The 15,462-nt window shown below is 41.7% G+C and overlaps 1 protein-coding gene across 1 annotated transcript in view; it reads left to right on the top strand.

Moving 5' to 3' along the window:
- The window catches only part of diaph2 (diaphanous-related formin 2), a 346,355-nt gene that overhangs the window by 293,366 nt on the left and 37,527 nt on the right, over positions 1 to 15,462 (top strand). The window contains exons 29-30 of the mRNA XM_079167333.1: positions 10,519 to 10,611; positions 12,108 to 12,173. Coding sequence (XP_079023459.1) covers positions 10,519 to 10,611; positions 12,108 to 12,173 — 159 coding nt within the window. The remainder of the gene's footprint in view (positions 1 to 10,518; positions 10,612 to 12,107; positions 12,174 to 15,462) is intronic.

Below are 15,462 nucleotides of genomic sequence, written 5' to 3'. Positions count from 1 at the left end.
CTTCACTGGGAATAACTGTTGAACACTGCAGAATAAACCCAAACTAATGCTTCTGTTTATAGATGGTTTAGAATGGTGGTTCATCACAGCGGGATTTTTCGTCTTCTTTTTTTGTCACTGCGACATATATAACAATGTTGCAAGCTTCATGCCGAGTGTGTCAGGAGTCGGAGCATGGAAGAGCATCTGGACTTTGTTTCTCTGAGGCATTTGTGAGGAGTAGCAGGCCCCTCTGGTCGCGTACTCGGCTGGCATCACCGGGGTCAGTGCCCCCGTCTGGGGCAAGTGTCTGGACCCACATGTCAACTGTGTACCCCAGTCAAATCCACTAAGCTTTGAACAGAGCCGGAAAGCGCACATGCCGCTTTGAGCACAATGCAGCTTGGCATAAGGCACATAGAAATAAACAAACAAGGACAAAATAAAAAGTTATTTGAACATTGTATCTAGTCCAGGCCATTTGCCCAGGTACTGTACCACAGAGACATAGTGAAGAACTTTGTGTTTAACATGTTGACTGTCAACTGTTCTCAGGCCTACTTTATACAGTATGGCGTTCAGTATGTGAAAAGTTGTAGTTGCTTGAGTCACAGCCCAGTTCACCATATAAACCTCTGAAAAACATTGTTATTGCCAACCTGAGGAATATCAAATTTAGGAGCATATTGGTTGTAGCCTGCGAGTTTTACAACACCTTTTATGGGTACACCAACTGTCTGCTACCTGACTACACACATTTACACACATTGAATGTAATCCGACTGGATTTATTTATTAAAGGAAATTATTTTTGTAACTAATATAAACTCTCAAAATGTAATTGTTTGATCGGAAAATGAACTTGTTTCACAAACTATGTAAAAACAATTAATAAAATAAACCTACACAGTAATATTGACACCTTAAAAACACATTAAGAGGCTCCACAGATGCTGCTTTTACGACAAAATTTTACCTACAAAGTGATACGTTTTTACTGGGTGAATTAGAGCCCACTCAGCCGCTTCAATCCATTCTTGCAACAGCTTGCAGACACCAGCAGAATGCAGACATACAGCGAGTTGCTCTGAGGGAATATTATAGTGGAAAAATAGGTTCCGTCAAGGTGTTATTATAACAATTGAACACACATCATTATCATCTTTAATGTGGTTGTCTTTGTTCACACAGCAGCTGGAGGTTATGTATACTTATATTTCAAAATGACTGAGCCCATTAGTAGAAAACGTTGGTCTTATTATATTAAACATCTCACAGCGACAAAAGCCACAGATATTTAACAAAATGTCCAATAATTTAAGCTGCTGCTTGCAGCGTATGATGTATTGTTCATTATAACTTAAATGGTCTTATATTTCCATTTCAATTTATTTCACAAATGTTTTGTGTCTTCCATTTACTCTTCAACAGCTTGTTTTTGTGCTGGTAATAGTGGTCTCGGTGTTTTTCACGTTCAGCGACGCCTGCTGGGATGAGGTCTCCATGTCTCTATGATTCTCTGCAGAGAGCAGTTGGCATGTTGACAATGATGGGCCTGCAGCTTCTATATATGCATCCTCCTTGTCAACCTTTCACAAGCTGAGGATGAACTAGGGTATGTTTACATAAATAAAAGTGGGCTCCTCTCAAAAAAGCAATTCAAACAAAATACAATTCAAAGTAAGTTAGTGTCGGCTGCGTTTCAGTGTTTGTATCTTTTTACATATCAGTCCTATTCGGACTTTAAACTGTGCATCTAAGAAGATTCACGTGTCGCATTTGCTAGGTAATACACATTTAGGATCCACATCCACACAAACTAATATTCAACTGTTTGTAGAGGCTGACGGAGTTTATTTAGATCGCCTGTATTGATTCTATGAAGCTAGCATGTCCTCACCACAGTGTGTTATTTCTTTTTTCCTGTGTTCCTGTCAGACAGTTATGGATGTTTTTTATCTTTTTTTGTTTACTAAAGCACATCTTCCAATTTCAAGTGTCTATTAGTGTGACATGCTAAACTAAATTGACATATTTCTCCATGCAGTTGTCTGACTGGCTGTGGCCGACAGAGCCCTGTCAGCAATGACAGTGGCAGAAATGTGGATTGATGGCTTTGTATGACACCGACAGCTGCCGGAAGGCCAGTGCATACCTGCGTCGCAGCCATGCCAGCTTGGTGATCATAGACAAGCGCTGACAGGCCGCAGTGAGGTGGACGGGGTTAGCTCTCTAAGTTTGCATAGTGTCTCCACGGCACAGTCGACATGGCAAACAATATCACCAGGGGAGATAGCCTTACAGCGACGTGAAGGTCAGAAACGTATGGAGATAAAAGAAATGTTCCTTCGAAGACTCACCATTCCTCAGCTTAGCTTGGGAAATGAAGCCGGTATTAGGAAGCTAAAGCTGACCTTCATGTTCGCTCCGGAATATAACAAACAAGGACAGACCTTTCCAGAATGTAATGATGATTTATGGCAAAATGCCTCTGAATTTGCTGCCTGTTTATTCCCTTAAGTGTCATTTTTTTGTCATGCCACTGATGGCTTTCATGCCTGGTTATATATTTGTGGTATCTGATGAGTTATAAAAATGAAGGATCTCTCAGTACATCTGCATATGGATGTTGCAGCAGCGGAATGCCAAACTCTGAGGAAATTGCTTTTTTTCTTCGTCCTTGCATTTGAGCTGTCGATCCAGAGAGCAGGATGTGCAAGGCATGCTCTGGAACTCCTGAGTATAGATTGGTGAATTCCATCATTACCTTGAAAGATGGGAACAAGGGCGCCAGGATTATCGGCTGTCATACACCCATTCTAATAAATAACAGCATATTAGATTGTGCTACATCTCCGGTCGAATTCGGGGATCTGCCCCGAGGCGATGATGCCGCACAGAATATGGCTCTCTGCATCTCAACCAAGAGCAAACGGCATGAATAGAAACATGCAGGGAAAGAGAATTATTCATAAACAAATGACATGCAAGCATTAAAAACATCTGATTGACTACAAAATGCCATGTTGTATGTGAAGGTAAAACAATAACATACTCATCCTCCCAGATTGTACCATTTCCAATGCATTTTTAGAAATATGTGTCAGCATGAGGAAAACAAGCCTGGCTTCATGGGAAGCCTTTTCATATTCTATGATAAATATCATAGTTCATTAGCAATTAAAGGTAGCACCAGGGAATAGTCTCTCTCACATTTTGTCTTTCTGCCTCTTGCAGTAATTTCTCAAGCTGAATTTTTTTATTTAGTATTTTAAATCTTGTGGCACACTCTTAGTATCGAGAGAAAGAGATAGCACACGAGGGAAATTGCACCTTAAAGCTTTTAATCTCTTTTATCTTTAACTTAATTTAGTTAAGGTCACATCAAGGAAGTGAGACATGCATCAGATATCTCTTTCCTGTTATTTCGCCCTCTTACTCCAGTCTGTGCGCCTCTCCGTCTGTGTCTCTCACTCACTATACTCATCTCGCCATGTTCTGTTCTCTCATCCCATTGCTTTCATAAATGTTCTTCTTCTTCTCGGTAAACTTAGCTCTGGCGCAGTTGAATCTCGTTAATTTGTGGGTGGTTCAAGTGTCAGATCATTTCCCCTCCCAGATCTGGACCTCACCAGTCACTCTACAGTCAATCACACCTAATTACTTTCACTACAAAGACCATCAAATCCCATTGTCAAACCCATTTAGCTTCCCCAGACAGCAACGTCTTTCACCGATGCAAACAGCCCACGTGTTGTTTGGTTCTGATGTTGTCTTGATCTAGATTCCAGAACTTTGCATCCTCTATCCACATGTAAAATGGGTACACTTAGCTGCTCTGGATGGATGAAACCCAACATTTTTATAGGATCTCAATATACAGTATACTTCCTCATGCCAAAGCCCCTTTGACATCCCTGCCATTTTAATGACACATTAAGTGACATTCAGTTATGCCAAAAGTCTGTACAGTTCTGATGCCTTGCCATATACTGTGATCAGACCCTGTGATGTTGGCATGGCTATAATAGATCAGGGCTGATCTGGTCCATACGCCAGAGCTGGACAGTAAAAGGTTTGCGGTTCACCCAGACTGCAATATAAATGGCCGTCACCTGTACCTCTTCATCTAACCAGCTCACCTCACAGGTGGAAAAAAAGCACTGAAATTGTCAATCACTAAGCAGTCCATCGCTAACCTCGAGGATTAAAGTAATACTCCACCCCCCAAAATGATCATTTCTCTATCAATTACTCAATGAGTAAATGTGAATTTGAGCGTATTTTTTTAAACAGTTTTGTTAAACACAAAATAATGCTGTAAGACCACACATTTTGATCATTTTACAGTGAGCAGACATCATCAGCGTATTAACCCCTGGTGTGAGACCACAGTGACAATGTATACAGTTCAGGTTCAGCTAAATTTAAAAGGTATCTAGTGTCAATAGTGGTCTACTCCTCTGTGACGACAGGCTCTTGTGGCCCCGCTGGCCCCCTGACATGTTGACCTCATGTGGCTTAGAGAAAGTGTGTCAACTAAACATCTGTCCGTGCTGTGTTGGAGCTCTCCCTTGTGTGATGGTGGAGTTACTGGGCAGACTAGCCAGAAGCAGGGGATAGATGGTGAGAGCAATATGGTAACTGGGGGGGCCCGCAGGCAGTAGAAGTAAATTATAGCCGAGGAAGCAGAGTGGGGGGACTGCTACATTGCGAGCATCTCTCCCCCCCCCTTCCCATCTCCCAACCTCCCCTCCCTACTGTTTCTCACTTGGGGCCTGGCAGCATCCATCCAGATGGAGGGTTTATTTTTGTTTTTGTTTGTTTACTTATTCATGCATCCAGCTATTCGGGGCATCGCAGGGGCTTTCGTTCCACCACAGAATGCAAATCGCCACGGCGGCTAATCCACTTTCATCTCTCCCTTGTCGACATCCAACTTCTCTCCACGTTTCCCACAGTCTCACACATTCAGGACATCTCTTTCTTTCAGGGTATGGGATCAGACCTGCAGTGGCCAGGCCAGCCTAACCAACACTCATCTCTACTTCATGCATCTGAAACACAATATACCTCTCACCTCCCACCCACCTTTCCTGTCTTCAAGACATTCTGCCTTCTCCACATTTTCCCTTCCTCTCCCTCTACTGACCCTGGCGCCATGTAGGGGCTCATATCAAGAGAAAAGTAGAAGCTACACTGCCATTCCCCCTGGAATGGAGGGTTGTGGGAGCATCCCTAATTGAGTTAGGGAGGACATGAGTGGGTTTGCCCATCAAGTTGTTACAGTAAAACAATTCAGATGAATCAGCAAGCAAATCTGTCTTTTTTATTAGCCATCTTACCCTTCCGTTCCCCTTTTTCCTCCTCTCTGTTTCACTGAAGCAGCCTAGTAAACATGCACACGCACACCTACAAATTAAAGGCCTGTCTGAAAAGTTTCTCGGGTCATTGTGTCAAAGCTTTTGTCAGAGTTGGATGGTTGGACTGTAGGGAGATGGGAAAAACAAAGGAAAGACATCTAACAGGTGCATGACTGCTGTCCTTCAGGGACTTGAGTTCTCTGTACTTTCTGTGGCAGTACGGTCTCTGTCTGCCCGGGCCTTAGGAGCTGCTGGGATTGCAGGCAAGAGGGCGAAGGGAGGGGATGACTCCACTCAAAGCCAGACAGTAAGAGAGTAGACAGCAGAGCGGTAAGAGTATGGGGATAGAGAAATGCAGGTGGTTGTGTATGTCTAGGTGGCTGAGCCTGAATTCAGATGTGGAAGTAACACAAAACCAGGTGCAATGCGAGTGAGAGTAGAGAGAGGGAGACGAGATTAAAAGAAAGTGTGGTTGTTGCCTCTCCACCTGGCCATAAAGCATCCCCCACTCCCTCCTTCCCCTCCCTCCACCAAGGCCTTTGTTTCACGGCTAATGGTCCAGGTTAATTGCACAGGTGACTCTCTGTGGGGGAACAGATGGGCTCAAATGTGTTCAAAAACAATCTGCAGCAAGCGAAAAAAAAAAAATAGCAAGGACTCGTTCCTCTACTTTTGAGTCTTCCTTTTCTTTCTAATCATCTCTGCTGGAGTTGTGGAGGGCGACTTGGGTGAGGTTAAACTCTCATTGCGTTCTTCTCCCACAGTGGTTTCAATTCATCAAGCACAAGGCCTTTAAGCACTCATTAGATCTCATTACAGTGCAAATTAGACTCAGGAATTGGCTACTGGAAGAGTGGATAGTAGTGGGTAATAGACATATCTCCTATGCCCAATGTTCCTAAACACTTTAATTTGTTTAAGGAGGAGCGTACTACGCTTATATAAATTCAGAGGATATAGCTGTGATTGATTACAATATGTGACTGTGATAAATGTCATTATTTTGTATGCTTACACTGTTATTTATCTTTTCAATTAACATGCCACTGTTGCGGCTAGTGTCACTCGGGGCATAAAAGATGTCATAATTTGCCATTATATTAGAAACCCATGTGTATCAGACAAAGGCTTTCATGAATTCTAAGAAATATGTGTCTCTTTTCCCCCATGAATCATGAAGGCTGCATGTGAGCCATCAGAAATTGAGTTCTCTATCGACCTACTGTGTTTTTTCTAACCTGCACAACATGCAGGAGACGACAGATAGCAAATTGAATTTATGAACAAGCTTCATTGACACTGCAGCATAATTATAGGAATGCCATGCTTTTGGTGTTTAACAAAAAAGTCCAGCATTTCAGTCAAATACATACAAGGTTTTCTTGCTTGGATGATTGAGTGAAAGGCTTTGTCATGTTTTTGAGGCGACAGCTGTTCTTTTACTTGTACTATATTTTGATTGTTGTAGATGACTGATTGTAATTGGCAGACATAAACAAATAAGATGTCAGGTTTTGCATAATTTAAGCTTGTTTGTTTGATTCCTAATTGGTCCTTGGCTGTGGTTTTAGAGCTCGTATGAGGGCTTCGATGAGGCATTGGTTTTCTGAAAGACTTGGCTAGATTCCTGTGTCTCCTCTAACTGATCTTGCCATGAGCAGCCGTGAGTATAGGTCATCCTGCTGACATTAGTTGGCGTGTGCTCTCTATCTGCCTCCCTCCAACTATCTATCCATCCCACTCTGTCTTTGTTTGTCAAATACTCATTTCCCATGAGTATTTGATCTCAAAATCTCTCGAAATCTGGGAAATCTGTCCCATAAATTTACATTAGTTAAGTGGAACCAATAGTCTTACAAATATACAACATGCGGATCACTAAAAATGTATAGGCAGGTTTACAGGTGAGTGTCTGTGTTCCTGTGCTTGCATACGGCACTGTATGTTTTAGAAATAATTAAATGTCACAGGGCTCAGGCCGTCAAGTAGCCAGGAAGGTGTTTTATGACCTTGTGTCTTGCCTCGCTTCACTAGTCTCTCTCAATAACCCACTCCACCGCACTGACGGGCACCCGAAGAAACACTCTTCACTTTTCTCCCTAGCGTCCGTCTTTGCTCTGTCTTTCTCCCTGTATTCTGCCTCCTCTCCAATTTTTTCCTCTACATCCTTTCTTATATACTATGTTACAATGTCTGTACTTATTCTTTTCTTATCCCTCCCTTTCCTCCCTTGCAACTGTTGACACTTGACTTTGTGTCCTGCTCCTGGGATTGGTGAATCATACATTTCTGCCGCTTTCTTCCACTTTTACTTTAGGTACTTTTTTTGTTCTTAGAGAAAAACTGATCTAGAGAGTTAAGTTTATATGCCAATCCTGCTGAGAGCACATTGCTCTTGTTATCCCTTCTAATTAGAGAATGTGATAGTTCTGCTTGTAAATATTGCAGAGTGAGCCAATCCCCAAAGCTCACTGTTGCAATTGGCACAGCCTCTGGGTCCACCTGATATCCAGGTAAAGGAGTGGGGGCTATGGTGGACTGGAGGTGGGCAGGGATCAAAGGGAGAGATATGGAATAGGTACACCACCTCTCTCTGGGAGGTAGAGTTTCACAGAGCTTTATTTCTGCTCTTAAAGGTTTAACTGTTTAAGAAAGTACCTAAAAGTGCAAAAGCCGCAACCATGTTCCACACTTTCACAAGATTTAATAAGATCATTAAAGGACCCCGAGGCTGTCTGTTGAGGTGCCCACCAAGGTGTTTCATCACTGGAAGGGTTTGTCAATGTCTTGGGTCTTAGCCCGTCTTAACCCATTTAGAAAGCAATTTCCTGTGAGCAGAGGGGATCTTTCCTCTTGAGAAAGATCTTTGGGCATAAAAGGTTAGCTTTTCTGTAATTCCCCCTGCATGCAATCTACCACTGGTGCTAATGAGAAGAGGATGAATATTTGCCCTAGGTTTAACAGCTCAAAATAAGACAAGAGTAATTGCGCGAACGTGGCAGAAATGTCTGCTAAAGTGGGCAATGTTACAACAAGTGATGAAGAAAGTTTGCTCTGAGGATTGCTGGAATAAGTGTCGTCAAATAATATTCAGCTTTATTTCTTTGTTAACTAAGGGCTTACCTTGTCTATGTTATATATACGCACAAATGCATTTATATAATAAGTTCATAGTGTGAAGGCTCATTTGTGAGGAGTAAACTGCGGTCCAATAGGACATAGTTAATTGAGCACTCTGGAGTGACTGGGGAGTATGTTTCCCACTTTAGTCATTTTGGTTCTTTGTGTCTGCAGTCCTCCTGCTGAACCCCAGTCTACTAGGGCTCACAAGCCATTACGAATGATGAATTGCGCTACAGTTAAGCTAGAAGTAGGACAAATTGATCAAAGTGTCAGGTGCCCCCTGTGATGTCTAGGTCTCCATGAAGAAGGCAGTGAAGAAGGGGCTGTCAAAAAGTTTCTTGTGCCAAGGTGGTTGTGGATAAATGTTTACCTGCCACTTAACACGTTCTACCTTTTGTCAGACTCACAGTGTGTCCTTGCTAACCTACATAAGAAGAAGTAGCTAAAGATCCTGGGAGTTGATACGGTTATAGTAGCTGCAAGTTGTTCACCATATTGTTCTTTTGGTCCAGAGCAGACAAAACCCATGCCCCCCCCCCCCCCCTTTCAAACCAATGAGCTTGCTATCTGAGGTGTAGTGCTGCAATTCGAGATAAGCACTACTTGGCTTGGCTTTGGTTTTGTTCTGATAAAGCTGGTCTAATTAAGCTTGATTTAATCGGAATTGCTTTTAAGCACAGCACACAGCCGGAACAGATACTTTGATTTCAAAGTAGCCCTTGGGAAGGACTTGAGGAAGAAAGAGAAGGAATGAGATAGAGAGCAAAATTAGTGTGAGTGCGAGTGAAGAGTTCTTTTTTTTTTAAATTTGCATAAGACATGTTTCTATTCTTAGTTGTACTGTCTTCTTTTACTTGCTTGAATGATTGCAGGTTAGGTGGTTTGTTGCTGGATGAGAAGGGGAAAACATGTGCAATGCTGACTTTCTCTGGTAATGGCAGAAATATGCGCCATTTCCTTTAATTTACCGTGTAGCATTCCGGGTCAACGTGTTTTGTTCATAAATTCAATTTGCCCTTGTGTCGTGTCTCTTTGAGCACACACGAGTAACAAAAGATTGATCACCCCAGCGTCTGGAAAAGTGCTGTGTGCTCAAAGTAGCAGTTGTCTTCACTTATTTTTTTGAATCTTTGCCCTCAGCCATAGCTGTAAGCACAATAGAGAAACAAGATTCCTGCACCCTGATGGTAAACATTGGCGAAGAGCTAGTTCACTCATCTACGCAAAAGAATTGATGGCCAAGTCTACAGCTCCACAATAAGTCACCCTAATGATCCTAGTTTAAAATAATGTCTGTTCTGGACCAGAATGATAAAAGGGGTGCCCCTCTGACTCATTAGTATTGGAGCGTAAAGATAGATGACCCAGATATAGAACCTAAGCTTGTTTCTGAAACCCTGTTTCCATTGAGCAGTATGCTGCATGTGCACAGTGTGGCCACAGCTTGTCATGCTGTTGGCCCCATAGCACTTCAGGTATCTCCCTACCCGTCCTTTCAGCCATGCTGACTGACTCCAATTCTCTAGTTTCATGGATCTACACGACAGCTGGAACGGTGGGCCGGGGGAATGTTTTTCGAAGGCCGGTCCTGGTGTCATTGACTGAACAATGATAGAGCGCCCGAGTATTGAGCGGGCTCCACACTAAATCTTTGTAAAGAGCACTTAGCTCCCCTGTGTTAGCCGCAGAAAGAATATCTGTCAATGACCATCAGTGGATGCTTTCATCCTGAGGCTCCTCTGCCTGTATTAGTTGCTAAGCTCTAAGTGTATTTTTCCTCCTCCCCAGCTGTGTACTGAAAAGGACAGACCTGAGTGACAGGCCTCTGTCTCACTCATAAGCTCTATAAAAGGCTTGTTTATATCACGCTCAACTCTCTCTTGCAATCTTGTAATGGGATTGTTCATGCACCTTTAATTAGAGGGCAGTCATTGCTTCCACTCCCGAATACCTAGAATTACACCTTGAAGTATCTGCGTTTAATGCGTTCATGTACAGTTATGTTGATGTAGTCCTGTAAACACCTGTGCCTCTGTTATCTGTTCTCTTACAGAAGGAGATGAAACTGGTGTGATGGATAGCCTAATGGAAGCTCTACAGTCCGGAGCAGCCTTCCGTGATCGGCGAAAACGCACACCGCGCAATGGTAAGTCATTAACAACAATGTATTTATGTCCCAATTCCTAATTTTTTGTCAGTCTCACCTGTCTGCAGATTCCTGTGTGTGTGTGTGTGTGTCCTTTTAATTATTTTCAAGGATTTGTGACTGACATAAAACACAAATAGGTACGGGAACTTATGCACTTACAGGAAGATGTCATAGAAACACGCTCACATGTGGCCCAGTGAAGGTCATGAGCGATTTATTGTCCCTTTGCCATTCATGAAGCACTTATTATAATGTAGTCATGCTGGGTGCAGTTGGACTGAGAGTGATTTAGTGTAATCCTGGTGTTTACACATTCCATTCTGCCATGTTGAATGGCCCGTACCCAGAGGAGTACCACCTAGTAGGGGTGCCAGGGTCAATTCATATGCAAGTCAGAGTTCTGCAGACGAGCTACAGGTGCTGCCTGATCGCCACACTGGCAATCATGGCAGGAAAAAAAAAGGAGGTGAAAAGAAAATCAGACCGATTGCTGGATTGGATGGTTTTTGCAGTAGACAGACGCCACACTCCGAATCAAGCTGTACAAATGAGCATTCATTTTAAAGTTAATCGGGTAATGTTTTGGCGTCAAAATATAATTCATATGATTCAGCAGATAGACTCATATTTTCTCTTTGTCTATTTAATGCAGATTGACTTGCTTTGATTAAGTGTTTAAGTTACTTATTTTCATTAATCGCTATAAATAGCGGAATCAGTATTTGTAGAAGATATTCTCTGTTGGTTTACAAAGATATGGTGCATTTAAATCGATACAAAGATGATTAGCAGTAACAGCAGTGTTTTTCAATTTGCATTTGGCAGTGAAAAGGTACCTGATTGGTGACATGGCCAGGACATATTGGTCAGATCCATTCCACCTTGACTGGGTCCCTTTCTCTTACGCTTAACCTTTTCTTTTGCCAATAATACCTTTCTTCTTTTATTTTTCAACACTCACATTTTGACATAATTCACATATGCTAGTATGCACTGTGATATCGTGTATGCGATCACGTGACTCTGATCTCTCATCTTCAGTGACAAAATTGGTGCAAGTGTGTGTGTGTGTGTGTGTGTCTATACAACACAGTAACTGATTCCAAAATACAATTGTGACTTTAAAATCATGATTTTGGGCAATGTAGTGCAAGTAATTATATATAAAATTATATTTTAATGTTCTTTGTTAATCATTTTCATAATGCTGCTCATCAATAGACATTAACTAGTTCAATTTTTCGCTTGCACCTTTTTTATTACATATGTCCATGTTTGGTTTTAATGGGATTCTATGTCTGTGTCGAAAAGTGAGTGCAGGTGTCTTTGCAAACCTGAAGGTTTTTTTTACTCTGTGAGTGGTTCATTCCTGCCAAATATCTGAGATGTGTCACTTCTGATGCTTTTTTCTCTTTTCCCTTTTCTCCATCCTTCCCCTCTTCTCTTTTTAATTTCTTTTATTTAAATTTGTTTTATCACCAACATTGTTACAGGTGATCAAAGCCCTTCCAGTCCATCCTCTCGGTGGCCGGGTGCTAACTATGGTAACAGAACCCTAGGTGTGTGTATTTATCTACCGTTTAAATGCCGACCCAGCACCAACCCCGCCTCCTGCTGCATCACTCACGCATCCTTCCTGTCAGAAAACTCACGCTGAGCTGGTTTACAACATGCAGAGTCCTGTGCTGAGTTACTGAATTTGACTTAGTAAAGCATGAAAAGGTTTAATATGGAAGATTTACTCTATGTAAAACCAGGAAAACTTTAGCTGGATGACAAATTTGAATTAAAACCAAGACAAAACCTGGTTCTTATTAACACACACAGCTCACTGAAAAAATAAACATATTATATAGCAACTGTCACAGACGATATGATGTTCTGTGTTTATAGGATAAGCTGAGTAGATGTCAACACCAGTGGAGGTCACATCACATTTATGAGTCAGTGTTAACAAAAGTCTACCAACAGAAAAAACATTGAACTTAAACAATGCAGCATATTTCATATCCAGGAATACATCTTTTTTTTAGCATAAAATCCTATTAAAGTGTGCAGCAGTACAGAAGAAAACTCTGGACTGAGCCTTTAAAGTACTGCTTGTACTGCTGAGTGACATTATGTACATCTTACATTGAATACCTTTAAAATCCAATACAGTAAAGTACACTAGTATTGAAGTTGCCCTTGTGTTGCGTTGATCTCAAATGTTTAATCTTGTAACACTAATACTTGAAGAAAATCATTTTTGATTCATTCGGCATAATTTCTGTCTTGTAGAGCAGCTCTAGTTATCATCCAATTGTCTTGCTTTTCCTGTTAGCATGTGCTGTCAAAGCATGATATCACTTCCTGTCTTGTGGCAATATTTAGGAAGTGTTCTGTTGGAGAGGTCCAAAAGCATCCCAGATATGCCTCATTCTGAGTCCTTCTTGCTATGCTGTGCGGGCCTTCTTTGAGGCAACTGTGGCTAAAAACGAATTGCCCGATTCTGTGTTGAAAAAGTGTGTCTCTCGCTATAATATGTTTAATCTGTGTTGGTTGCATGTCCAAATACCTGACATTATGCTAGTGTGTACATGGATGACAGTGTATGTCAAGAGCATATAGAGTGGGATGCTGAAGAATTAGTTAACCAATATTTTTAGTAATTAAAGTAATTTTCACCCTCAAAAAAAGAAACTTCACCTCTGAAAAACATGTTAATATTGAATTAATAGGAATCTTTAAAGTATTTTTTAAGTAAACCAAGGAGAGGGCCTTGGCAAGCTGACACCCAGCTATGAAAACTGTCTTCAAAGTGAAACTTTGCAGATTTTCAACCAGCTCTGTGTCACCGCAGTGTGTGCAGATGAATTTCGATTGGCTTCCCTCTCATTTTCCGGCGTCATCGATGGCGTGTTTCGCGTCACTTAGTGGACTTTTGCTGGCGGATGGGTGGGGAGCTCCGGACTCTGGCAGCACATTAGGAGGCCGGGCGCAGTTCGTCTCACACACTGCCCACACTGCAATGACCAAAAATTATTATTGAATATTCATTTTTAACAAAACACATATATTCGAACTATTTGACTATCAAATATATTTTTGCGTATGATGTACATGACACAGTGTCCTAACTGCCTGCGAGCAAGGCAGCACTGGACAGTGATCCGTTTTGAGCTGAACTTTTTGTGGACGCCCGCCCGCTGGCGTTATTGTCATTTCCAGTAAGTATCACAAAATCAAACTTGTGTTTTCTGTTTAAATCGAACAAATGTCGCACGATAGCAAGTTGAGCTCACCCAGCTTTTATGTGGTTACGTTTCCAGTCTGATCTGGAGCACACAGCTGATAGTTTGTACATGACGTAATATTGCGCTCGCTGAGACCTTGTCTCTTTCTCACTGTGGCCGAGTTCTCTGCCATCATTATGGTTTTATCACAATTGAATAAGAATTTCCATTTTCAAATATCTTTATTTGAATATTTTATATTCAAATTTAGAAAAATTAAAAAAGTGGAGCATTACTTCTTTGTTTGGAATAAGCTATTGGTTGTATGCTCGGTGCGGGAGTACCAATTAAATATCGATCGGCTCACCTCTATGCACAACAGCATTTCTAGAACCAACCTCCTGGACAGCTTTCCTCTATTGTCCAGAGTTGACATCCTAGGTGTCAGTCGCAAGGTTGATGGCACTTGCTATGTTCAATTTTTCAATGACATGAGGGTCGAGAGAGGCTCTGTGGCAGTTTGGAGTGTCAGGCTTTCTTGTCGTCCTTGGAGAGGGTACCACCTAGTCGTGGTAAGAATGGAGCAGAGCATGAAGTTAAGCTTGCAATGTACCAATTTAAGTTCTAACCTTCCCCTATGGTTATGAACTCTGGGTAGTGATCAAAAAAAGTAGTTCATGGGCAGGAATGGCAGGTTTCCTGTGCTGAGTGTCTGGTTTCGTCCTGAGAAAAAAAGCCCTCAGTAAAAGTGCAGCTCTTTTGTGCTGAAGAAGTCAGTTGAGGTGCTCTGGGCATCTGATCAGGATGCTTCCTGATCATCTTTCTTGATCTGTTTATGTATTGTTGACGTGTCCAAATGGGAAGAGACTCAAACCAGGAACTTGCTGGTTTGATACACCCTGCTTGGATGTGGCTGGGTGGATGCTACCTGGACCCTCATAAGTACCGGTAAAAATGTTTGTCCGTTCCGCATGCACTACATTATGTGTCATGAAATAATTGTAAAACTAAATGCTGTCTGTCTTTGTTTATGAATATACTTTATATTTGATTGGACATTTTATATTTTCCTATTCTTAACGAGACAATCAAAATAACTGTGTTCCTTATGACGGCTCTCTCTCCTGCATGGCATTGTGCACCCTTCTCACTGCACTTTTTTCCAAGTGAACATCACTATGCTCCCAGAATGTATTATGCACGGTCCCCTGATATGAACCTCAAAATGTGGTTTGATAAACAGCTGCACGCATTCTCTACTCTAAAGTGATGAGAGGGGTAAATCCTTTTGACATGCCGGCTCCATGGATTTTTTTCTAAATGGAATCTGGAAGTCACTTCAGTTGTTATAGAGTATGGGGGGAATTTGTGCTTACAGATTTCTGTTTGTGTCCTTTCATGAAATGTGACAAATTCCCCCTATGTTCTATAGCAACTCCATTTAGAAACAAAGGAAAGGGACTAATAGAAGTTTTAACACATAGTATGAGGGAATTTTTGAAAGGACTCTATAAAGAAAAACAATTAAGTTCCCCAGTGACGGATGATTTTGTGACAAAAGACATCTCAGTCGCTGAAAGCTTTCTTTGGGTTGTTACTTCTTTCTGCAGTGTGGCAACTGTCGGTGCTTTAG

The sequence above is a fragment of the Pholis gunnellus genome (assembly GCF_910591455.1).
Source record: "Pholis gunnellus genome assembly, chromosome: 10".
NCBI lineage: Eukaryota > Metazoa > Chordata > Actinopteri > Perciformes > Pholidae > Pholis > Pholis gunnellus.
Note: the sequence above shows the minus strand (reverse complement) of the source record. Positions and strands in the feature narration are given on the sequence as shown.